Source organism: Stegodyphus dumicola, chromosome 6 (genome assembly GCF_044657685.1).
Source record: "Stegodyphus dumicola isolate Sdum_Otavi_A_Nest chromosome 6, ASM4465768v1".
NCBI lineage: Eukaryota > Metazoa > Arthropoda > Arachnida > Araneae > Eresidae > Stegodyphus > Stegodyphus dumicola.
Genome location: NC_140773.1, coordinates 191,213,784 through 191,238,768, shown reverse-complemented (window position 1 = coordinate 191,238,768; position 24,985 = coordinate 191,213,784). Strand labels below are relative to the sequence as shown.

At 30.8% G+C, this 24,985-nt stretch overlaps 1 protein-coding gene across 2 annotated transcripts in view; it reads left to right on the top strand.

Annotated features, from left to right (window-relative positions):
* Positions 1-17,412, top strand: part of LOC118192972 (uncharacterized) — a 57,169-nt gene extending 39,757 nt beyond the window's left edge. Inside the window, exon 6 of one of the 2 annotated variants that reach the window (XM_035364002.2) lies at positions 11,604-17,412. In XM_035364002.2, the coding sequence (XP_035219893.1) occupies positions 11,604-11,608 (5 nt within the window). In that variant the 3' untranslated portion in view covers positions 11,609-17,412. Of the gene's footprint in view, positions 1-634 lie in introns of both variants that reach the window. The other variant, XM_035364000.2, reaches the window with a different exon arrangement.
* Positions 17,413-24,985: the final 7,573 nt, after the last annotated feature.

Here is a 24,985-nt window from a genome sequence, read left to right as displayed (position 1 = left end):
TTTCTAATTTATCATAGTGTGATATTTTTGGAAACAATCACCCATATGCATTTGGGATTTCCCAGAGCAACTATCACAGAATTCACTAGTTTCAGATCTTTTTCTTTTTTCTTGTCTAACGGAGCATACAACAAAAGTGCTCAAGTAAGCAAAACAAGCGTTTTTCTGTAGCAACAACAATGGATTTAAAGTTCGTATATAAGTGTTGTATTACCTGTGACACCAGAGTGCAAAGGGTTAGTAATTAAATATAATTTTAACTATTAGTTTTTCTACATCTGTGGTCTCTAAATAATCAAATCTTTGAAGAAATGTCCAGTATTAGTCTTTTGTGATATCAAAATGTAACTGAGTATAAATAACACACAGTACTTGTATCTTTTATTGGGCATTAGGTACTGTGTATATTGATGATGATTTCGCATATTGTTGTTAAGAAAATTATGGTACACTAAATACTGCTATTAACATGTAGCAGTTGCATCAGTCTGTAATTTGATTACCTGCACAATATGTTTCTGTATTTTTTTCCTTAATTTATTTATTTGTAATAAACAAAGTTTTCTGAAAGGGGGCCTAAGTACAACCAAATTTTTAAATTCTTTTATCCTCCCTCATGCCTCACCCATCATAGCCGAGCCTACCTTCAACACGTCACCTTGCCAACAGGAGGAGAAGCCACCACCTTATCCGGGAAACATGTTCCACCAAACGCAGGACGACGTCCACAGCGAAGGCGTTTACTATCGTGCAAAGTGAAGTCTGCAGCTGGTCGCAGGCGCCCTTCCCCACCTAAGAAAGAATGGCTTGTGTGACCTATCTGTGGCTACAGTTGCCAGCCTGTAAATTATGTATTTTCTTTGTTTTTATTGTAATATAGATTATAAGCTTAGCAGTGTTTACATAAGAGAGCTAAACAATGTTCACATAAGATTTTTAAAAATTATTAGATTCAGAAACAAATATTCTTATATCCAGTACATCAGTATTGTTTTTCTTTATCTAAAAACTATTATTCCCTTTTATTTTGATTAAAAAATGGTTTTTCACACATATTTTGTTGCTATGTGTAAATATGCATTTAAGATGGAGTACGGTAACTTAAGTAATGTGTGTATTTTAGATTCTGTTACTTTATACTTAAATGTCATTGTATGTTTTTGCAATTACCTTCTTAGTTTTTATTTAATTTCAGCAATAAATATAATAAATTAATGTTTGGATGTGAAGATAGTATTATTTAATAGAAATATATAAAGTTTTCCTTTGAATAATCATCTATATTTATCTAGAATTTAGCTCTATTTTTTAGGAAGATGTAATGTATTTTTAAAGATGGTATACATTTCCAGATTTTCTTCCTCAGATTTTGCGAGTTGTATGAGCTAGCAGTGGCATTATAGAGCATAAAATCATTGCATTTGAACTAGCTGATATTCTTAATTATTAAATTGCTTTTGTACTCTTAATTGAATAATAGATAGCCTTAAATATGTAATTTTTGTATGTTAACTAAGTATATCTAGCTGAGATGTATTAAAGTATTTGAATTTGAAATATATACTATAAGCATTTGGTACAAATTGTCATCTGCTTTATTTTTATAATGCTCTTCAAGAAATTATTTAATTTCTGAACATCATTGAAATATTTCTATATATAAATTCGATCTGAGAGATCTTTTCCTTTTGTATAGATATTCCATCTCTGTCTTGTATGTTATTGCTTGCAAAGCTTGTATAAACATGTTTAAAATGAATGATTTTTATAGATATGATTATTCTTTATGTATGTGGTATTTTTATTTTGGCTCTTTATTCAAGCACTTCATTTGATAAATATTTTTATATAATCTGCATATTGAATGGCATGATTTGATAACTGAAATCTCTTTAATTTCATTTTTATTTATATTAATTAATTAATTAATTAATTAGCATGTATGTGCATGCTCTACAGTTGAAAATTAAACCTGTTGAAGTTGCATGTCTCAGCTTTGGAATTTTTTATAGTTCATGGCAAAAATAGCTTTAGATCATGTCTTTTATTTATTTATTTATTTTAATCCCAAATTATAAGTATTCTGTGGCATTTATAAATTATTTATTATTGCGCATGTAAGTGTAATTTTACTATGAAACAGTTGACTTGTAAGGAAATAATAATGAAGCATTGCTTCAACAAGTATTTTTGTTAATATTCCGTCCTGTTTATGTAACAAAAAGTATCTCTATTTTTCAGAGAAAAACTAGTAATATATTAGCAAAAATGTAAAAGAGCAAATGAAAGAAACATTGATTTTAATTATATTTTTGCAGTTTGCCTTAATAGTCCATAAATTTATTCTTTATAAAAACATAATTGGATATTATGTGCAATACTAGTTGGAATTATTTGATATGAATCAACGTCAGGTCTTTTGTCATTATTATTGGGATTCTTTTAAACATATTCTTTAAAGCTGTTTCATATTTCAGTGGTGATGAATTAAATTTTGCTTGAAATTGCCTATAAAATATATTAAGATAAATCAATTTTTTTTCTTCTTTTGTAATGTACTGAAGCCAAATGTTATTTAAAGTAGAATTCTGTTTGGAAATAAAGAAATTTTTTGAAATATAAGCATAAATACTTCTTAAAGTAGTTGAGAGTGCAAACATTTTATTTATTTATTTTTTCCTTATACATAAAAGATAGCAGTTTATCATTTTAAAGTATAGTCATATTGGAAGTAAAAAAGTACATGTGTACATAAACATCCTTATTTTTACATATGTGTTGTTGCATGTAATGCTATTTGTGAAAGGTTTTTCAATTTTATGTGCATGTTTTTAATGTTAAATATGTAAAAAAAAAAGTTTCTTGCCGAATGTTATTATTGTTAAAAATCTTATCAATTTGTAATAAAAATGCATTTAGTTATTTGTTAAATTTTCAAATATGCTTTTATTGAAAATTTAAATTGCTTTCTGTATTAACCCATAATTTTTTTTTGGAAGGGGGAGGATAAAAGATTTTTATTTCATATAAGAGCCATTTTATCTAAAGATTATTATTGTTGATATTTGTAAGAAATAATTTGGCTATCAAACAAGTCCTCAGTGAATATTTTGTGGCATATTTGTAAAAAATAATTGATACATATTTCAAAACATTATCACATTCTCATCAAACACACATATATATGTAAATTTTTATGTTAATGTTTTAAAAGGATGAATGAAATGTTCATAATTTTCCTCTCCTGTGATTTTAAATATTTCGTGTGGTTAGTTGTACAGATATTGAAACAGAAAGGAAGTAAGGAAATTACTTGAAAATTTTCATTGGAAATGTAAAATTTTTTTTCGAGTTAGAAGGAAAAATCCAAGTGTTTTCAATCTTTTTTTTCCAAGGTTACTCTGTATTGTCTGAATGATAAAACATTTTTGTTATCTAGGATTGTGTATTTCATAATGATAATTATTGCACTTAAGATCAGAATTAAAAGACAAATTATGCATGGTAATTTAAAGCTTTTGTAAGTTCTGAAACTTTCCAAGGAATAGTAATTTGTCTCAATGTTGGCTTATTATTCTGCATTCATTCATATTCTGTTTATTATTCTAAATTTGTCTACTTTTCCCCAGTCTTTTATCATATACTAATTGTTCCCAAAGTATATGCCATGATGGAATGTGGGTTAGAAGACTGTTTTTGATGGATTATAAAATTTGTAAGGATTTTTTTTTGTTTTGCAGTTATGTATATTTAATTATTAATTAATTCTTAAGTGTTTATTTATATAACACTATTTTCATGTAGATCTTTTTCATCTTACCCATCAAAGCAATTATATATGCCGGTACTATTCCGTTTTGAGGACCGTAAAAAAATTGCAGCGAAAATGTATGCGCAAAAGTGCCAAATCTAGCAAACTCGCTTATTTAACAGCACACCAAATCTAGCGTACGCGCTGATTTCAGATTGCGTAAGTTTACATAGTTCTATATTTCTTAAGATGCCATTGAAATACTGGTTTAATTTTTAAATCCTTTTTTGATATCCTATGGATTTAACAATTTGGGAATTGCCCATAACGAAAAGTCTGCAATAGAATTTTGGGTAAAGTGCAAAATCACACACTGCTTGACGCATTAAGAATTGCACATACTCGGTATCCACGTACACATCGGCCTATTTTCACTTAAAAAAATCCCAGAATTGCACAAAAATGGCACTGCGCACATCTTTAACTTTATCTATGTAGACATCGACCTAGGCATCATTCATCATCGAAAATTATGTTTGAACAACCAACGAGATGAAATTATGCTTTAGCGATAACTCTGTAGCGAAATAGCAATGCAGGCATCCATTCAGTTATGTTTAGCAATTTTTATATAAATCATATTGATCTTAAATAGTTATTTACTCTTATCCTTCATTCAGTCATGTTTTAGCCTTATTTATATAAATTATAATTATAAAAAAGTATTATATGAAATTAACCTTTCATCTAAATTAAAACTCAATCTTAGATAGTTATTTGCTATTATACTTCTTTTCTTGCCTTAGGGTTGCCGCAATTATTTTTGGCAGCACTGGCATCAACAATAGTTTGGCGATTTTTTACGGCCCTCAAAACCGAATAGTACCTATTTGCCTTAATCATGATGAACTGCAACTTTATGCATGTGGGTTATGATGGTAAAATATTTAGGCTACAACCCCATAAGCAACTAATTATATTTATGAACAGTGAATCTTGAGCATCTTTTGCCTGTCATTTTAGTGAAGTTTCAAATGTGTATTATGCTATTGACTGTGAAATTTGGCAGAGATCCTGCCAATTGTTCCAGCAGAATTCTAAAATAACTGTCATATTTTTATTTAATACACAATTGATATTTAACCCATTTCTTTTGGGGCTTCAGAAAAAAAGGTTTGTTAAGACTTTCATTGATGTCTATTGATTGTACCTCTATTGTATCGGAAGCTCTGTTTAGAAAGAACACTATGAGGGCAAACTCTCCGTGATTATTGTTCTGATCTGTATCTATTTTCTTAATCATATCATGTGCATTAATGCACCCTTTTTTCTCTATGGTTGAATCCTATAACTTTGAAAATAATCCATTGTGTACTGTTCTGTAGAAGGCAGGTTCAAATTTCATTTTTCTTTTCAAAAATAATAACAATAGTAATACAATGACAATAATTTATAGCCTTGTTCATAAATGCACAATGTGGCTTATTGAAAATAATTTAGAGATACAACTGATGAATTCACAGGTGTTACTATGTCATGCTTATCCATAATTGGCACTGAATCATGCTGCTTATGACAGTTTAATGATCATTGAGATAATATGCAAGTACCTTTTTTGATAGGGAAGCTGCAAGGAAGACTACTCTGAACGTTCTTAAAAAAACTGTCAAAAAATCGTTAGCAGTTTAATATTTTACCACTTGTAAAAACAACTGGAAAGGTATCCTTATATAGTTATCTTTCTGCTAAAGAGAAAAATTGAAGAAAAATGTTCTAGAACTTGATTTTATGTTGAAAAGATAAATAGTTAAGCATTTCAGTTGAGGGGCAGGAAATTCTATTTTAACCTAAATCTTTTCTCAGCAAATATTGCACAATTGTTCTATTTTTAACATAAAGCTTTTCTCGTTAAATATTACATAATTATTACCGATTGATCTTTTAAATAGATACTCGTCTTAAAAAATAAAGTGTCATATTCGATTTTTACTCATTCAAATTCTGTTTTGTCCAGTTACTAATTTTTAAATTTTAGATAATGTTTATATAGCATTGAATATAGTAACAGTAAGGTAATTTTTGTGTTACGTGTTGTTCATAAATTCTGATTACCAGTAAGAGCAGTAATTTAAGAGAATATATTTGCTTATTAGTTTGTAATGACATTTAAAAATTCTGTTGCATAAACATTGAATTTTTGTTTTTTCCAAAAAAATAAATGGCAAAGTAAACAGGAAAAAATTGTTCTATCAGAAAGAAATAATCATGCTAAAAAATATGCAGTTATATAATATGCTTATCACACATAACTATATATATCTGTAAGTAACTAATATTTGTCCATTTGGCCTAGGATACTTCACTTTTATCTAAGTTCTAGTTTTTTTTTTTTTTTTTTTTTTTTTTTTTTTTTTTTTTTGTTCACTTGTTTGTTCTCAGATTTTGCATTTTTGTTATATTTAGAAAATTATAATTTTATTATTATGTATAATTTAATTACAACATACACATATATATGTTGTATTTGGTATTTATCAGATATATATGTGTGATATTCTTAATTTAGTTAACAAATATGTGCATTAGGATTAGTAAATTATGATATTCTTTCAAGATGAAATACCTAACTGGCAGTCTTAGTTTAGTGTTTTAATATACAGTGTAATAGCAAAATAGGAAACTAATTTGATTTTTTTTTACATCATAAAATGATTTATCTTAATGCAGTATGTGATATAGCTTTGTTATTATAAGAAGTGAATGAAAATGCAAAACATTTCATATTTCTTCCCATTGAAAAGAATAAGATTATTTTTTACTCCTATTTTTATATTATGTTTGTTATTTTACAAGTGTAAAAGATTTATTTTGTTCCATAATATCCCCTCCCCTTTCTGTACAATTTAAGAAATACCTCTATTTAAAAGAATTATGAAGTAGCTTTTCCTGATTTTTGCTTTTTGAATTAACTTTTTTTATACATGTTTTAAATTAATGTTATCAGTGTGAGTATATATAATGCTAGTCCTTGTCTTTCTGAATATACTTGTCAGTTTTTAATCTGCATTGTTTGAAACTGCACTGTAGTCAGACAGATAGGATCTAAGCCATCTTTCAGCCTGCGTCACTGCCAGTGAATTTCTTCCATATTCATGTGCCTGCACTTTTCACAAGGCTGGTCATTGCTATGTTGTCTTTAATGAGCACGTTGCAATAATGTTTGTACTATTTTATATAAGATATGCTTTAATATCTATAAGCAAATTTTACATGAAACATTCCTGTATTTTATTTTATCTTATGAAAGTATTTGTCAATATTTTAACATATAAAACAATTGTTTATTCATTTATTATTATATTTTTTGACACACATTATTATACCATGTAATTGTTCATCTTGCATTTTAACTTGTATTTTCATTCTTCATTTAACTTGCCCCATTTGTCAGCATTTGTTAATTCAGGTAAATGCTCAATTATCTTAAAAAGCTTGAAAACCATATTTTGATGTTTAACTAATAATTTTTACTTAATTATGTGGTTGAATATAAGAAATTTGATATCAGAATTTATAAAGTGCATTAAAAAGCTGAATAATTTTTCACATTGAATTTGGCTTTCATTAAAGAATATTTTTGGTGTAAGATGAAAATTTCTGTTCAAGATTAAAACAACTTTCTGCTTGATTAGTAATTAAGCATTTTGCCAGTCTTTAAACAACTTCTGATTTAATTGGGGATATTTCTAAAAAAAAAAAAAAAAAAGAAAGAAAGACTGTCATATGAGTTTTGTGATATACCCAAAATATAATAAATGTATATCACTCTTTATTCAACTAAATTTTATTTTACTCACGGTTTTTTGTTACACTTTTATTTGTTGCTGAAATTCTGGAACCTTTTCATTCAAACAAATGAAAATCTGTGAAATTAGTCTGTCAAGTATAAATCAGTATTATAAAGCAAGTATTAATACATTGAAGTGAAGTATTATTTGAATTTTCAGCCCTAGGCTATTTCTTTCATTTAAAGTTTCGTGCATTATTGATGATTTTACCTTTTTGTTTTGCCATTGATGTTTTGAGAATTTTTTGTTTTAAATATTCAGAGGGTTTTTTTTTTTTTTTTTAGATTACTATTATTTTAAAATGGGATAAGAATGTATTCATTTTATTTTTTCTACTGATTTTGTGCTTGTATTTTTATTTTAAATATTTGTTTGTCCAGTTGTGAAATTACAGTATATAAACTGTATTGTATTTTTATGTTACTGTGCGTAAGAATTCAAATTTTAAATTTTATATTTTTTTAGGTTTGCAACGTAGTCATTAATATGCTAAAGCTTAGGCACATATATGTGCATAAGCCTTAAACACTTTCACAAAATGTGAAAAATACTAAGCTTTGAAGCAGATTATCGCATTTACTGTACATAAGTGCATATGTGTGATATAGCTTTGCTATTGTTCTCCACCTGTGTTAACAGGTTTACTGTTTCTCTTTGAGTCTAAGATATCTTTTAAGTGTGGATTATTGTTTGGTGCATTTTTGATTGATCATTCAGTAATAAATAATTGAAGTTTATTTTATTTGCGGTTTGCTAATGTAAAATGATTAGTCTGTTCTGTTATGTAGAAATGGATGTACTTGCTGTTTTGTGCTTTTTTTTTTTTAAATTATTCAATGTGATTTTTTAAAATTTTGATGTAATAGTTTTTGAAAATTATATATAAAAAAACATGAACAATAAATTAAAAACCTTGGAGAAGTTTTCTTCAAAATATAGTGCCAAATTTTGTACTCAATATACTTATATTTATCTGTCTTAAATATTTGTAGGTTATGTATATATTGCTTTATGGATGTTTTGCTTGTTCATAATTATCTGAGTTTATTAATTTTTCATTTCGTCTCAATTTAGGATAATAAATATATTTGCATAAATCCATTTTACATTTATATTTTTAGTATTTATTAATTGAAAATATATAAAAATAAATGGCATATATGCTTTCAGGAACACTTTTCCAAGTTCTGCTATTTTATTTTGTACATGCCATTTTACATTTTACAATTTTTACTTTAAAAGTTTTATATGTGTAGTTCCACAAAGAAGAAAATGTAGAAATGTTTATTTTAAGGCCGTGTGAATCTATAGTTTATATGAAAAGATTGCACAAAAAGATGATGGAAATTTTTTTTTAATAAAGATTTTGAAAGTTAAAAAAATACTGTATTTTATTATGCATTGTACTGTGATATTCTAAAAACTTGAGAGACTAGCCCTTCATTTTATTGGATAATATTTATATGAAGTACATATCAAAAGTAAAAAAAAAGGTAATTTTTTTTTTTTTTTTTTTTTTTTCAAATTAACAGTAAAATATAAAAATTTTAGAAATAACTTTTAAACATGTAATTATATTGTTCATAGTTAATTCCTTCAGGCTTAAAAAATTTGTGATAAGTCACAAATTCAAAATTAACCTGTTATGAAACTTTGTAAAGGAAGGGTAAATATAAAATAATTATCTTTTAGCTGAGAATCTTTCATCTGTTGACTAATTTTTCTGAGTAGAGATGAAACTTAACGTAAATTACTTTTTATTTTTGTAGATAATATTTTAATACTTAACAGTCATATTGTTATATGGTACCTAGTCGGGAAATGATCAGGCATGGTATTAACTATTGGATAAACATTTTTTCTTCCTGTCTTGCAACTTTAAATATTTATTTACTCATTTTATTCAAAATTCTCTTTTCATGCTTTTTTTATTATTTAATGAGTTGTGATGCTTTCTATTCTCTGTAGTAGATTTTTGTATTAAAAACTAAGTATTTTTTTTTAAGTTGGGAATTGCATTTCATCTGTTAAAAAAATTAAATAAAAAAATTAATTCTAAATTGACTGGAAAGTTTTTTGGTGGGGGCAAAGAGTATAGTAGCTAAACTGTTTTTTTTGTTTAAATCTAACATTTTTTAATTTATCATTTCAATTAATTTTATGTTGTTTTACACTACATTAATTTCCTGATTACTATTCATAATTTAATGCGTATTTTTTAATTCTTTAGTATGTAAAGTCTTTGAAACACTGTATTTGGTATTTTGATGTGGTCAGCATTTCATATATATGTCATAACAAAAGCAAATGAAAGGAAAAGACAGAACACTGTAGATGCGTGATTAGACCCATATTGAAGAAGATTTTGATTGTGTAGTATGCTAGTAATGCTAACTTGGTAATATCTAAAGAACTTGGCAGTCGAGGCAGTTTTAATTCCATTTTTTATTTGCAACTGATATTTGTGGCCACAATCACTTGGCACTCTCGTTGTGCCTTTCCTCAGAAGATTTACATTTTTGATATTGTTGAAATAGAAAGCAAGCCAGTGAAATTACATGTTAGCACAGTAGAGAGCAAAAGCTGAAGTGCGTAGTTATGAAAGATGGAAGCAGGCGAAGAGAAAAGTTTTGGTTTACAAAGGCAGTTTCAGTTCCCAATTATTACGTTATCAGAGCTGCGCAGGCCATAGAGTGATCTAGAAATGACGCAATGCAGAGAAGTTATTACGATTTTTGAATAGAGAGGAAGAATTAATGTTTTACCATTAGTTTAAACTTCAATTTTGATTCATATATTTTATCTTACATATATATAAAAGTGGGTTTTTATTTACCATTTAAAAGTGGGTTTTATTTACCCAAAGGGCATGAAATCGAATCTCTGGGATGTATGTGCCCATTAGAACTGAAAGGGTTAAATCAATTACATGCTTTTTAAATATTGTCAGGGATTTTCTTGAATGTCAAAATATTATAATTGGTAGCTCAGATGCATTTCATATTTAATAGACTATATTCATGTCCATCAGAAGAGAGAATGTAAAATAATTTTTTAAATATGTAATTAATAATTGTAAGACTTTAGATTCACATGACTTGATTTGTGTGACTCTGTATAGGCTGCTCTTGTAGTTATTGTGTTTCTTGAAAGCTTGAATGTTTGTGTATGATTGAAATTTTCTATTAGGGAAAATTTTATTCAACCAACATATTGTGGTCCAAAATTAATTTTCAAGAAATAATTCCTTTAGTCTACAGATACTTTTGCTTGAAATTACTATTACAAATAGATTTTTTTAAAGTTTTATACCATTACTTACATATTATAGGGGGGAGGTTAAAAATTCTTTAGTATTGTATGATTTGAATGGAAATATTTTTTAACAAGGAAGTATTTTTTCCTCCTAGAATTTTGGAGTCAGTTAAAAATGGAAGGTTAGTGAAAGTATAAATTTCGAAATATTGATCATTAGAGTCACAGTGAAAAATAATTTCTTAAAAATTACTTTGAGTTTTTAGCTGTATTAAAAGTATATTGCATCCTAATTTTTACATCATTATAATTATCATTTGCTGCTTAATGTGAGTTGTAGTATACTAAATGGTCTTGCCGTGTGTATGATGTATATTACAAAAAATGAGCATGAGTTAGATTAGAAAGAAGAATTTTTTATATCTAAAATAATGTGTGGCACAATATTGGGATAAATAATTAATATGCTCTAATAAAGATAGCAATATATCAATTGTTGAAGGTGATTTTGAATGCATATTAAATTTAAAACAGGACTTCATTAACATTTATAAATATTTTTCAGTTTGTCATTCATGTTACCTCTGAAATGTAAAAATTGTCTAGTTTATATAACAGTCCTCTTTGCAGTGAAAAGAAGTTAGAGAACATATTTTTTCAAAAAAATTTTTAAACACTAATGTTCCTGTTGCATATTTTCTGCATTGTTTGCTTGAAATTAAAAGATGAAATCTCATTTATTTCTGTAGCTTGAAATTCACATGGTTACTCCATAAATTTGCCGTCCATGAGGCATATTCTAACAAGACAGATGTTCATATGTCATCACCTTTAAAGGCTTGAAGCCCAAGTATTGCTTCGATTTTCAAGACAGTAAGTACACGGTGAGCATACCATAATTAGGAAAATATATCCAAAAACAGCCACCATATGCTCATTTTATTTCATACATTTTGTTATGTGAAGTGAAAAGATTTAAAAAGTCTGAATATTATTACCAACATGATGTGGTATACCATGAATAAAAAACAAATGACTACAGTGTTTAACAATCATTTGTCAGCTGATAGTGTTGCTGAAAATTGACAGAATGGTCAAAGGAAAGGGCAAGATATTCATTCCTAACTCGCATGTTTATTATGTTGAAGTCTCTGAAAAACTTCATGTTCAGTATTTTTCTATAAAGTATGTTATTTTTTCCTATAAAGGTATACACATTTAAAATTATCTTTGAACTTATTCTGTAAAGTATTTTAAAAATAATGCAAAATGTATTGAATCAGCTAGGATAGTTATTAAAAAAGGAATATATCCTATAAGAATTCTATTGTTTAATTTAAAATTAAATCCTCCCTGGATTTATGAGATTCTAGAGCATCAAAAACTATATCACTTAAAAATGCTTGAATGGAAGTTTTCCTTCCCATATACCCAAGGATAGTTCAGAATAATTTCTTTAAGCAGTTAGATATCTCGATTGTGTTTTATTTTGCATTCTTGAAATTTGAGAATTTCTGAATTAATAGTAATTACTTTCTTGAGCTTTACTTCCCCTTTTTTTAATTCTCAATTTAAATAATACTTTTTAAAAAAGAAAAAGGAATAGACTGTAAAAACACATACAAAATGAAAACAAAATGTTGCCTTGTTTCATATATTTTTCTGTCTCTAAACTCTATTGAAATATAGAATGTATTAGTATTTGTTCTAAAATTATAAACTGTTTTTACCTAATAGCTTTTAGCACCCAAAAATAGTATATTGATTTATCTGCTGAACAAGGTCCTCTGTTTGCACATAGAAACTTCTATGACTAGTTTTATGTAAAAACGGTGATTTTTTTTTTTTTTTTTTTTTTTTGGCAAGTATTGTGGCCACACATAATGTATTTTCACTGTAGAATTTTCCCTTAACTATTCTGCCCATCTAGTATTATCTGTATTTAAAAAAAAAAAAAAAAAAAAAAATGTGTAGTAAATCATGAAAGCTATAACATTGCAATCAAATATGTATGGTTACATTATAACATTTAGAGTACCAACCCAAATATTAGTAAAAATAGAAGAGTCCTGGATAAATTTTGTACTATTTAAATGACTTCTAATTAGAAGTAATGCACACAATGCAAAAGTTTAAACAAAATTATTTGTTAATATTTGATAGTTACACGAGCTGAAATTTGAACAGAAACATAATTCTTCTATCTTTCTGGCAAGCAAACAGCTTTTGACACCTTTTGAAGTGAAATTAAATATAAAATACAAAATTAGCTAAGTCTAATCTAAACCAAATTAGAAGAGAAAACATGCAAATGTAAAATTTTTAAATAAGGCTAAAAAATTAATCTTAGTTTGACATTAATTAAAATTCTATGAATTCAGGGAATGATCAGATGTGGTCCTCTATTTTCAGTTAAGCTAATCATAATTGGACTCTCAATTACAATTTTGACTTTTTGGATCTATGAAAAAGATCCTGTAAAGCTTCTTCAGTTCATGAATTAGGTTTCTTTGAAACCTTGGCAGTTACAAAAATTCACCTTGCTTAGTTAATGAAATTAATTTCAATCCAGTTCCTTCTAACACTTTCAGAATTCTAGCATCGTAAGTTTTGTGCATTTTTTTATTATTTGCCTCAACAGATCGTACTACATTCATTTTTGCTTTTGTTATAAACTGATTGAATTCTTCCCATTTTTTACTTCCGAAGATGCGTCTGATCACATTCAAAATCTATGCCAAACTATGCTTGCTTTTTTTTACATAAGTTGAAACTTAATATAAACCTGTTCTTCCCCTTACTAATTGCATGTATAGAAATCAGAGCAAGCAAACCTTTACTAGTAAGCTAATATTCTACAGTAGAAAATCAAAAGCTGGATAATGACCTATGTGTGTTGACAAATGTTGTCTGATAAATTTTGAAACTAGAAGATTTTTAACTGATTTGCACTATGGTAGATGCTGAAGTTACTGAAAAGCAGAAATAATAAAATAACTAGTTATTTTAAATAAATTCCTTACTATTAATTATTCTTATTAAAATCTTTTACAAAACTTTAGTTTTCAGTTTGGGAGATTTCCAGATTTGGAAAAATTAAGATTTATTACATGAATGGGAATACATATGCGTGTGTTATTTCAATTTCTTTACAATGAGTTGCTCAAGAAATTTTTCTTGAGAAGTAGGAAATCTGAAATTTAAAGAACAAAAAATATTAAAAAATTGGAAATTGAAATTTGTCTGAAGTCTAATCACTATTAATTAATTGTTTTTAATTGCTTAAGGATAGCTTTGAACTTCTTTTCATATTTTTATCTATTTTCAAATAGAAAAGGTAAGAGCTGTTGGGATATTTCACCAGAATGAAGTTAATGTATATGAATTTTAATAATGGCATGCTTAAAAATAAGTATGATGTTAAATAAATATTTGCTAAAGTTCAGGCTACTTTTTATAAGTGTGGAAACTCCATGCATTAGATAATAATCTGCTTTCTGCATTGGGAGTTACATATTGCTTTCTTTAATATAATTATTTTATGTGTATGTTTAAGAATTTCTTCATTTTAATAACATGAAAGGCATGATTCAAGGGCAGCTTATACAGCTTAAAGAGAACTTGTACTGAATGCATGTGTAGTTTGTGTCTTGACTATTGATTTTTTGCAGGGGTTGGCAGACCTCATTCTAAAATGCTGAAAAATCAGTTTAAAGAGTTTTAAATTTTATATTAGTTTATGAATACCAAAGCAAAGTGTCTGCTTGTAGTTCCTACAATGTTGAGGACATATTTTCAATACTTTCAAAAATGTTCATTTTATTAATGTAAAGAGCTTAAATTTTGCTTGTAAATTATTATAATAATCCTTTTACAGAATAAACATTATTTAAAATACTTTTCTTGAAATTAGGAAATAAATTGTATTTTAGGTATCAATTCTACATTAATTTTTTATGCCCTTTTAAAATCTTTATCTAAATTTGCAAACACATATTCAGTTTTACAGTCTTACATATTAATAAGATAATAAATCATTATGTTTTAGAAAATTTAGTATCTATTATTTATTACTATTCACTTCATCATTTTCTGTGAATAATATGTGAACTATTATAATCAAACCACGTGAAAGCAAACTGTTGATACTGAAGTTATTGGTTCTTTACTAGATTACACAACTAAAAATTGCTTTTAAAAATATATTTTTGAAAAGTAGAATATGTGGTACTTGACCAGGTTGTATGTTTTAAATATATATATATATATATGCAATAAATATTGGAAGTAATAAAAATTAGTTTGTAAAAACTTGTTGCTTAACTTTGGTGAATTAGTTGAAGCAATTGGTCAACCCTGAGAATGCCACACTATTTATTATCCATGATAATTAATGTACAGTTAGCTACAGGACAGATAATTCAGAAATATCCTTGTAGGTTATAGAAAGTAAATTTTTAGAAGTTAAATGAATGAATGATATTCAGTGTATTATTTAAATGAATATTAATTAAAATGTGATAAAATTTTCATAGATTTTTTTAGAAGAATTCTGCTTATTCTTCTAAAAAATTACTATAATATAATCTTCTATAAAATTTGTATTGTGACCTGCAGTGATATTCTTTCAGACAGTTTGTAAGTGACATTCATCTTAAATTCATTATTTGACTTCTCAGTTTATTTCAAATTTTGAATTTTAATTCTAGCTTTTCAACAAGCTCCCATGCATTATGTTTACTTTTGCACCTTAGTTCTTATCGCCATGTCACTGAGCTTTGTTGAGTAGCTGCATTTACAGTATTTATTTAGTAAGGTTCTACTGCATGCATTGGTCTTTTTCTGTCTGGAGTTGGTCTTCCATATTTCATTTAAATTTTGGAAATTGTGAACATCCACAATAGTTTCAACAAGACCCAAAGAAATTACTTTTTCATTTAATGTTTCATCTTCATTTATGAAATTGGAGATCTTATTGTTTGTTTTGAGAAGTACGGATGATCCGTAGCATGGCAAATGGTTAATCCAGAGTACAGTGCAAGGCATAAAAATTCCATTTAAATTGACCAAAAGTTTTATTAATTTTAATTAAAAACATATGCACTTGGACCAATTAAACTTATTTTAAATTGAAAGTTGTTTTCTCATTGTGATTCAATGCAATTTATATGAAACATACTCTGTTAAGCAGCATTGGAATTCCGTATTTGTGATTATTTGTCTGATGTTTATGCAAAAACAATTCTAGTAAAAGCCATTAAGAAATTTAACTTCAGATCCAGTGGGCTTTCTAGTTTGATATATTGTTAATAATATAATGTTCATTTTAATGCAGATTTAGTTGTGACTTGAAAAGTACTTAAAGTGCTGTGTAAATTTTGAAAATACATATATTTTATTTGTGTTATCTTTTTATGTGTTTGGCTTTTAAACAATAATTTTACCGTGCTCATTTACTTGAAGTATCCAACATCTCTCTCTCTCTCTCTCTCTCTTTTTTTTTTTTTTTTTTTTTTTTTTTATGGAATCTGAAGGAGTGTTTTATAAAAGCTAAGTGATTTGATTTGAAGTTAACAGAAAATAAAGTAACTGAATTGCCTTTATAAATAAAGTGTTCTTGCATGAAGTCTGATTTTTCTGCCAGACTTTTAATTGGATATTAAACATTTGTACAATGACGCTGTGTATTTGGCTTTTGAATTTATTTTGTATAACTATATCCAGAACTCCAAATTTACTTTTGTATCAAGGTTTCTTCTTTCCCCCCCTTTTTTTTATAACTATATTGAAGCAGATATATTTGTAAAATATAGCAAAGCTTCTTATATGTAATTACAAATTGTTGATTATAAATATTTATATTTTAAAACATTGTTTTTAAATTTCAAATTGAGATTTAACAGCCATAAGATATTACATAAGATATTTATAAGTTTTTAATGGATAACAATGCTGATGCTGCTATTTATGAAACTGTACTTAATTATAAAATTTATTTAGAATATCATTTAAACTAAATTGAAGATTGCATTTAAAAAAGGAATTGGCTTATATTAAGTACATTTTCTGTGGCAGTGGTTGTGGATATGTTCAAGATATTTGATACTCCACAACAGACCCTGATTATATAATTTATTACAAACAGCTGAAAATGTGGTTGCCAACCTGTTATTGCATTTTTCATTAAGAAACGAAAACCAAGATCTCAATTTTGAGATTTGTCTTTCATCACTGAATGTGTAAACTAAGTCTTCCTTTAGAGAGCACGATTAAATGAGTAGTGATTCGTGCCAAATGTATTTAAACATTCAAAGAAAGGTAAAAACAAAATTCTGTTCTGAATAAAAATTGCTTATAAGATGTTTGATGTACCTGATGGTCTCTCAGGGTGATAATCTAGTTGGTTACGAATTGATCAATTGAAGGCTTGTTTTATATACTTACAGTTGTATGTACTATTATAATGGAGAAATACTAATTTATGCTGTTTGTGTTGTCATTTTTTATTTTATTGTTTTATATTTGGAGTCTATACAATAAAGTTCAATCTAAAATGTATTTTCCATTATTGTGTTTTCCTACATTATTATATTTGTCTTTCTTATAACAACATATAATTAACAATAACAATTCATAACAGTTAAATCAATATTACATTTAAGAACTCCTTGATTTAACTACAAGGTAATTAAAGAAAACTATAATACATTTTTAATGTAAAAGAAACGATTAAGAGAGAAGAAAGGCTATGATAATCAGTGATTAGGAGAAATTAGTTTTACTCATTAAGTAATCTTCTATAAGAGAACAATGTGACATGTATCCAGAATATTGGTGTATTGCCATTTACGTTGCAATGATTTCAATGGCTGTCTGATGTGTACAGTAGTAACATTGGTATATTTAGATGCAGAGGTAATATTAATTTGAGGAGTAACAGAAAATTAATTGGACTGATGTAATGATATTTTTTGTACATAATTAAAAAACTTCACTGTCATTATAATGTCCTTGTGCTACAGGTAATTTTCTATTAGTTTGTTCATGAGCTTTGATGCTTTTTTCTTCACTACATCATGGACTGAAATTTGGTTCCTTTTAATGAAGGCTTTTTGAAATAGAAAAATACCATGTGGAGCAAAGTCAGGGAAAGAGAATTGATTTGCTGATCTTGTGCTTAGCCATGAATTATTTGACGGAGAGCTATTATAGCCAGCCATGTTATGATGAAGAATCCATGAGTTCTTCCACATGTGAGACCATTTTCTTGTCGCATATTCATGAAGAAATGTCAAAAACCTTCTCATTTTAGACTTGTAAATCATCTTTCCTTTGGGCATGCACTCTGCATGAAGATTTTGTTAGATGTTAGAAGAAAGAAAACCATTATCATGCCTGCTTTGATGAATCTTTACTTCGTTCTTGTAAGCGAGATTCTTCCACTGCATGGTTTGGTGCTTTGTTGCAGGGTCGTACTGGAAGACGGGGAAACGTGACTCATTGTAAGTTGCAATGCATTTAAAAAAGCTTGGGTCTTTTTCAGCGTTCTGAACAATATTAGTGCCAATGTTGACATGAATTTAATTTAGGATTTTTGGAAGATTTTTCTCGTATCAAAATAACTTTAAATTTGCCAATCTCTTTATCCATGTTTATTTATTCAATCAGTGACTGAATAAATGAATTTTATCAACATTTTGGATCTTAGCATCTATTTTGAATGGGAAGGATGACTTTCACATTCACCCATTGTTGCAAACAAACACGTTATTCTAGTGGGAGCATAAACAAGTACTGCTTCAAACAAAGCTTGCTGTTATGCTCTTGAAATATTAAGAAGAGAGAAGGGAACTCTATAAGAGAGAAGAGAAGAAACTACAAGAGAGAAGGGAACTCTGGCTTGTATTCAATTTATTTTTTCCTAGTTAACCAAATTACAAGTGAAAATTTCAATATGGCATTTCATAGCTGGATGTCGTACATAGCCTTTTCACATATCTCTCATAAAAAATAATTTAGAAAAAAAACCTGTGCACTAACTTTATAAACACAGTTAATTTTTTTGAAAGTGTTGAGTGGCAAGGAAATATGCTTTGTTATCTATTTTCGGGAAAGGATGCCACCAAAATTTTTTTTCTGACCAAACTGCTCAGTGTATATACACCGAAGAGCCATTACATTATGACCACCCTGTTAATAACATGTGGGACCACCTTTAGCCCTCAAAACTGCCAGCACCTGACGTGGCATTGACTCCGCAAGGTGCTGGTATGTAGTCTGAAGTATCTGGCACCAAGTGTCTGAAGTATCTGGTCCTGCAATTCCCGCATATTGCGAGTTTTAGCATGGCAGCATGAATTTGGGTTCCCAGGTGGGACTACAAATGCACTATAGGATTAATATCAGGTGAATTTGGAGCCCAAGACATGACTTGAAAGTCACTGGAATGTTCCTCGAACTACTCCTTGACGATTCGATCCTTATGACATGGTGCATTATCCTGTTGGTAAACACAATGGAAATATTGTTGTCATGAATGGGTGAACCTGGTCTGCAACGATGTTCATGTAGCTCACAGACGGCGGATTATTCTATGGGGATTATGGGTCCTAATGCACTCCATGAAAACATTGCCCACACCATAATCCTCCCGCCACCGGCTTGTCTCCGTCTAACTGTGCATTTGGGAGCCAGGGTTTCGTTTAGAAATCATCGTATTAACACACGCGCGTCGATGTGATGAACCAGAAAACGCGATTGGTCGGAACACGCAACTTCTTCCAATGTCCAGTTCCGATGTTTCTTGGCCCATTGCATTGTTTATTGGACTGATTGACGAAATTTAATTGGCGTTTTCCATGACTTGAAAGCGCGACTTAGGATATGTATCAGATTTATATACACTAAAATGCCACTGAATTAGCGATAGCTAGTGAATGATGAGTTGGGCCACCTCCGACCTTGATAATCGCTGCCACACAATAAGGCATAGATTCAAAACGTATGGGAGCATTTCACCTAAATTGCTTGCCAAACATCAGATAGATCTGTCCATAATTTAGGAAGGGTCGCTAGTGTTTTGTGATGTGGTTTCACACCTATCCTCCAAAACATCTGAAAGGTGCTCAATAGAATTTACATCAGGAATTCTAGGTAGCCAATTTATGGCAGAGAATTCAGAGGAATACTCATCCAACCAGGCAGTAGCCACCTGGACTTGTGAGAGGTGCAGTTATCTTGCTGGAATACTTCATTTCCGTGTGAATGATAGGATAATGTAAATGGATGGAGATGATTGCACAGTAACTCTACATACTCAATCATATTCAGTGAGGTTGGTACAAGTACAAGAGATTCCAAACACTGCCAAGAGAAAACACCCCAGACCATGATTGAGCCACCATGGCCTTGTACAGTTCCAACCTGGCATGCAGGATCCATGGCTTCATGAGCCTGACACCATATTCTCAGCTTCATTTCGGTATTAATTAGTCGGAATCGAAACTACTCGTTTCCAGCCCTTTAGAGTAATTCTCTGTGTTCTCTTGCTCAGGCCAAGAAGTGCAGCTCGATGGCATGCATTCAGCAATGGTACTTTTGTGGTCTACGGTTCTTGAAGCCGATATGGTGAAGTGAGCACTGCGCGATCCATTTACTGACTATACGACTGGCGCCCTGATTCAGTTGGGTGGTAATTTGAATTATTGTTTGGCTTCGTTGACTATGTACAATACGACTTAGCAGGCTCACCTCATTCTCGTTCGAGGCTAATTGTTCTTTGCAATTTGCCCGATTGCTAGTTCTTTTTCCACCATCCGTGTATTCTTGGTATACTCTTGACACTGTCGAACTTGAAAATCCTAGCCCTCTGACAATTTCGAAAATTGAATGGTCCTGCTATCCGTCCGTGATCGAAGCTGTTTAAATCAAAAGTTTTACTCATACTGGTAATGGAAACGGCTAATTAACAACAATCATACACTACTTCACTATATAGCATTGTTTTCGTTGACTTTAGTTTTCCTTATGCAAATTTTGATTGGAGGTCAATCGGCCGTAAGCTAACGTGGTTGCCGCTGATTGGCCGATGACGTCAAGATCGGCGGGTTGGCCGAGTATGTATATATGTACGCCGGTATCGGTGAATGTGTGTGTTCTGAGTTAGCATTATGCTAACTTTCTTTCCCTCAAATGGTTTTAAATGTAAAGGCTTCAGTGTTAGCTTATTTTATTTTAATTTACGGACTAAAGCATGAATTTTATTTAGATTAGTCTTAGCTTTATTTAAGGGAAGTAAAATATGCTTTGCCTAGATCACCACTGACAATAGGGTTATGGGTCCAGCGCCAACATCTAGCCTGTTACCCAGTTCAACTCAGCATTGAAGGAATGTAGGTGAAGAGGGCCGTTATCCACGAAAAGAGGCCGACGTGTCTTAGAAGTTTGTTTAAGTTGTTGTGCTCATACTTAATATCAGATGTCATTACTACCTGAATGTTTTGAGCTGTTAAACCATGACAACTGATATCGATGAAAAGTCGATATGAAAATGCTGTTACTGGATACAAATTGGAGCTTCATAGAGGATAAAGAAGAAGAATTAGATAAAAGTGCAACAAGGCGTGAAAAGCAGGACTTCACATTGAGAGAGAATAGAGCCTTTACTACATTATATTATGGAATTAAAACCGAGTTCAGGCCGCTGATACAAGAATGCTCAATAAGGTAAAGAAGCATGGGAAGTTCTACAGAAGCAATTCGAACTCAAAATAAGAGCAAGAATAATTCAGTTACTGGATGCATTTTTTAGCATTAAATATGCAACAAATAAAGAAATAGGGTTATTCATCGCGAGGATAAGAATGACTGCAAAGAAGTTGGCTGAAGCTGGACACAACTTGGCAGATCTTTTTGAAGGATTTCAGACAATAAGGAGATTACCCCAGGAACACTCCGGCATTGTACAGTTGATCTATAGGTGGAAGGACGAAGATTTTTTACGCTGGAAAAAATTGCTGAAGAACTGGTAAGGGAAGAAAGCCGACTTCGCCAGGTAAATGCCGATTTAGAAGACAGTATGGTAAGCGTGTTTAATTCTACACTGACTACCAGTAAGTATTTGGATTATTGACTACCAATAAGTACCTATGCAAATGACGATATCTGCGGTCCTAAGGTACGTCACGGACTCCGCCGGTATATATCGTGTAGGAAACAGCATCGACTTTAGTCGCATGCAAGATGCCTCGCATTTCGGAGCTCTCTGATTTCGAGAAAGGTATAATTATCGGGTATCACAAATGTGGCCGATCCTTAAGGGACATATCTAGCGATCTGAAGTACCCAAAATTGACAGTGGCCTATGTGATTAAGAAGTGGAACGTGAGCGGTAATTGTCGGAATGTGCCCCGAGTCGGCAGACCAACGAAACTGGGAGATAGAGACCGACGAGTGCTGTCCAGAGAAATTCGGAAGAACCGCACCCAACCGATGGCCCTCATCCGCGAGGAGTTTCAACAGGCATCCGGGAGTATTGTTTCAAAGAATACCATTCGTAAGGAAGCACATCTGCTTGGTTTTCATGGTCGTGCTGCTGCCCATAAGCCTTTGATCACAAAGTCCAACCGCGCTGCTCGGTTAATGTGGTGCAAAGCACATCGAAATTGGACCGTAGATCAGTGGAAACGGGTTCTTTGGAGTGACGAATCAAGGTTCACCATTTACCGTTCGGATGGCAGGGTCTGGGTCTGGCGTCTACCTGGAGAAAGTCTCCTGCCAGAATGCATTGTGCCAACAGTCAAGTTCGGCGGAGGTGGAATTATTGTCTGGGGGTGTTTCTCCTGGTATGGGCTGGGACCCTTGGTCTCCATTCATGGTAAGCTCAACTCCGATGTCTACTGCACTATTTTGGATGACAATGTGCTTCCTACGTTGTGGCAGTTTTACGGGTTGGACCCCTGTTACTTTCAGGACGGCAGTGCCAGTTGTCATGTTTCGACGTTAACCAAGGCTTGGTATGGTGCCAATGGAGTTCATCGAAAGAAATGGCCTGCCCAGAGTCCAGACCTGAACCCTATCGAATTCAGGGGTGCACTACCCGTGCAAAATCGGTGTAGGAACTTGTATGTCTTCTCCAAGCCGAGTGGAAGAAAATACCACTAGCTGTCATACAAAGACTTGTGGAAAGTATGCCCTGGAGGGTCCACGCTGTAATTACCTCTCGTGGAGGCTCTACCAACTATTGATTTTGAATAAAGTTAGTTTTTCTTTTCTATCACAGGTGTCCAAATACTTATTGGTAGTCAGTGTATTAGTTCAAATGCAGGGGAAGATAGATTAGAGAATTATGTAGGTAACGCAGATAAATTTAATTGGGTAGTAGATTCTGCAGCTACAACTCATTTCTGTAATAATATAAATTTAATGATAAATTTTGAAGAAATAAACGATATACGTATGTCTTTAGCTGTAGGAAATTGTGAAAGTAAAGAACTAGAAAAGGGTACCGTTAAATTTGCAGTAAAAGTAGGCAATCGATTAAATTGGATTGAGTTAGGTAATGTGTTATATAATCCAAATCTAAGAAAAAATTTACTATCGGGAGCAAGGTTAGAAAAAACAGATGCTCATTTTGTGATTTCAAAAGGCAAGATATGGATATACTTTAATAACTACGATAGATTATGCTACGCTAAACGATATGACGGACTTTATCATGTAAAGCCATTTAGATATGCAATAAATAAAAAGGAAGCTGGTTACGGTACAGAAATTGGAAAGTTAAATAAAGTAGACGATGCGACGCTATGGCATCGGAGATTTTGCCACGTAAATTTTGATTATATTAAGAATACCAGTATGAATCAAAGCGTGAAAGGGTTACCAGAAAGTGAAAAACCAATGAAGAAGTGTGAACCCTGTATTATTGCTAAATCTAGTAGAATAACTTTTAAAACTGTTCCGAAGAGATCAGATAAACCATTGCAGTTGGTTTATTTAGACGTTTGTGGCCCACTCCCTGTTCCATCTAAGGGTGGGAGTAAATATTTCCTCCCTATTGTGGATGACTATAGTAGATTAGTAACAGTGTATTGTATGAAAAATAAAAATGAATCGTTCTACAAGTTTAAGAATTATCATAGGCAAATGGAAAGACTGACGAATAGAAAATTAACAAGTATACGCACCCATAACGGTGTGGAATTTTGTAACAGGCAATTCGAAGGGTACTCAGCCGAAAATGGAATTAGTCTTGAACGCACAAACGCGTACACCCCAGAAGAGAACGGTGTGTGTGAACGTTTTAACCGAATGGCATTAGACGCTGTTAAAGCTATGCTTAATGATGGTAAAATGGGAAAAGAATGGTGGGCAGAAGCTCTTGGCTGTTTCGTACATACGTGGAACAAAATATGTGATAAAAACAATCGAACCCCTTATGACATGTTCCTAAAAAAAAACCCAGTGTTGTTTATTTTAAAGTATTTGGTTGTAAAGCCTATGTTGGCGTGAGCCCACCAGCGGCCGAGCGATAAAGTCGCTGAACACTGGTAGTTCGATCCGAGGTTCGAAACCCGCGAACGGGCTGGCTGCATGGGCGTTTTCGTGGTTTTCCCCATGTGTAACGTGTATACGAGCCAGTTTCCCTTAGAAAGTCCTCCACGAAGGCATCCCTCCCCTTAGGCAGATAGCCCTCGTGTGCTTTGCCATAATTAAATACACCAATACACACCTATGTTGGCGTGAAAACAGATTAGAAATAAATTACATATGAGGTGCAAAGAAGGAATCGGGGTAGGATATGCGAAGGAAACTAGGGGTTATAAGATATGGCTACCAGAAGAACGCAGATTAATAGAAACCTGTAATGTGAAGTTCGATGAAGAACTGAATGTAGCAAATGGCATTCTGGAACAGAAATCAAAAACTAAGTTTAAAAGACTAGAACAATCTGAGCCATTAGGAGAATCAGATGAAGAACAGGAAACTTCTAGAGAAGAAATAAAGTTGTCAGATGACAAACCTACCCCGAAAGAAGTATCGGATTTAAACTGGCAAATAAAAGCAGTTAAAAGACCAGACGGAACACGTACAGACATACATTATTATGTAGAAGGAACAGACACCCGTT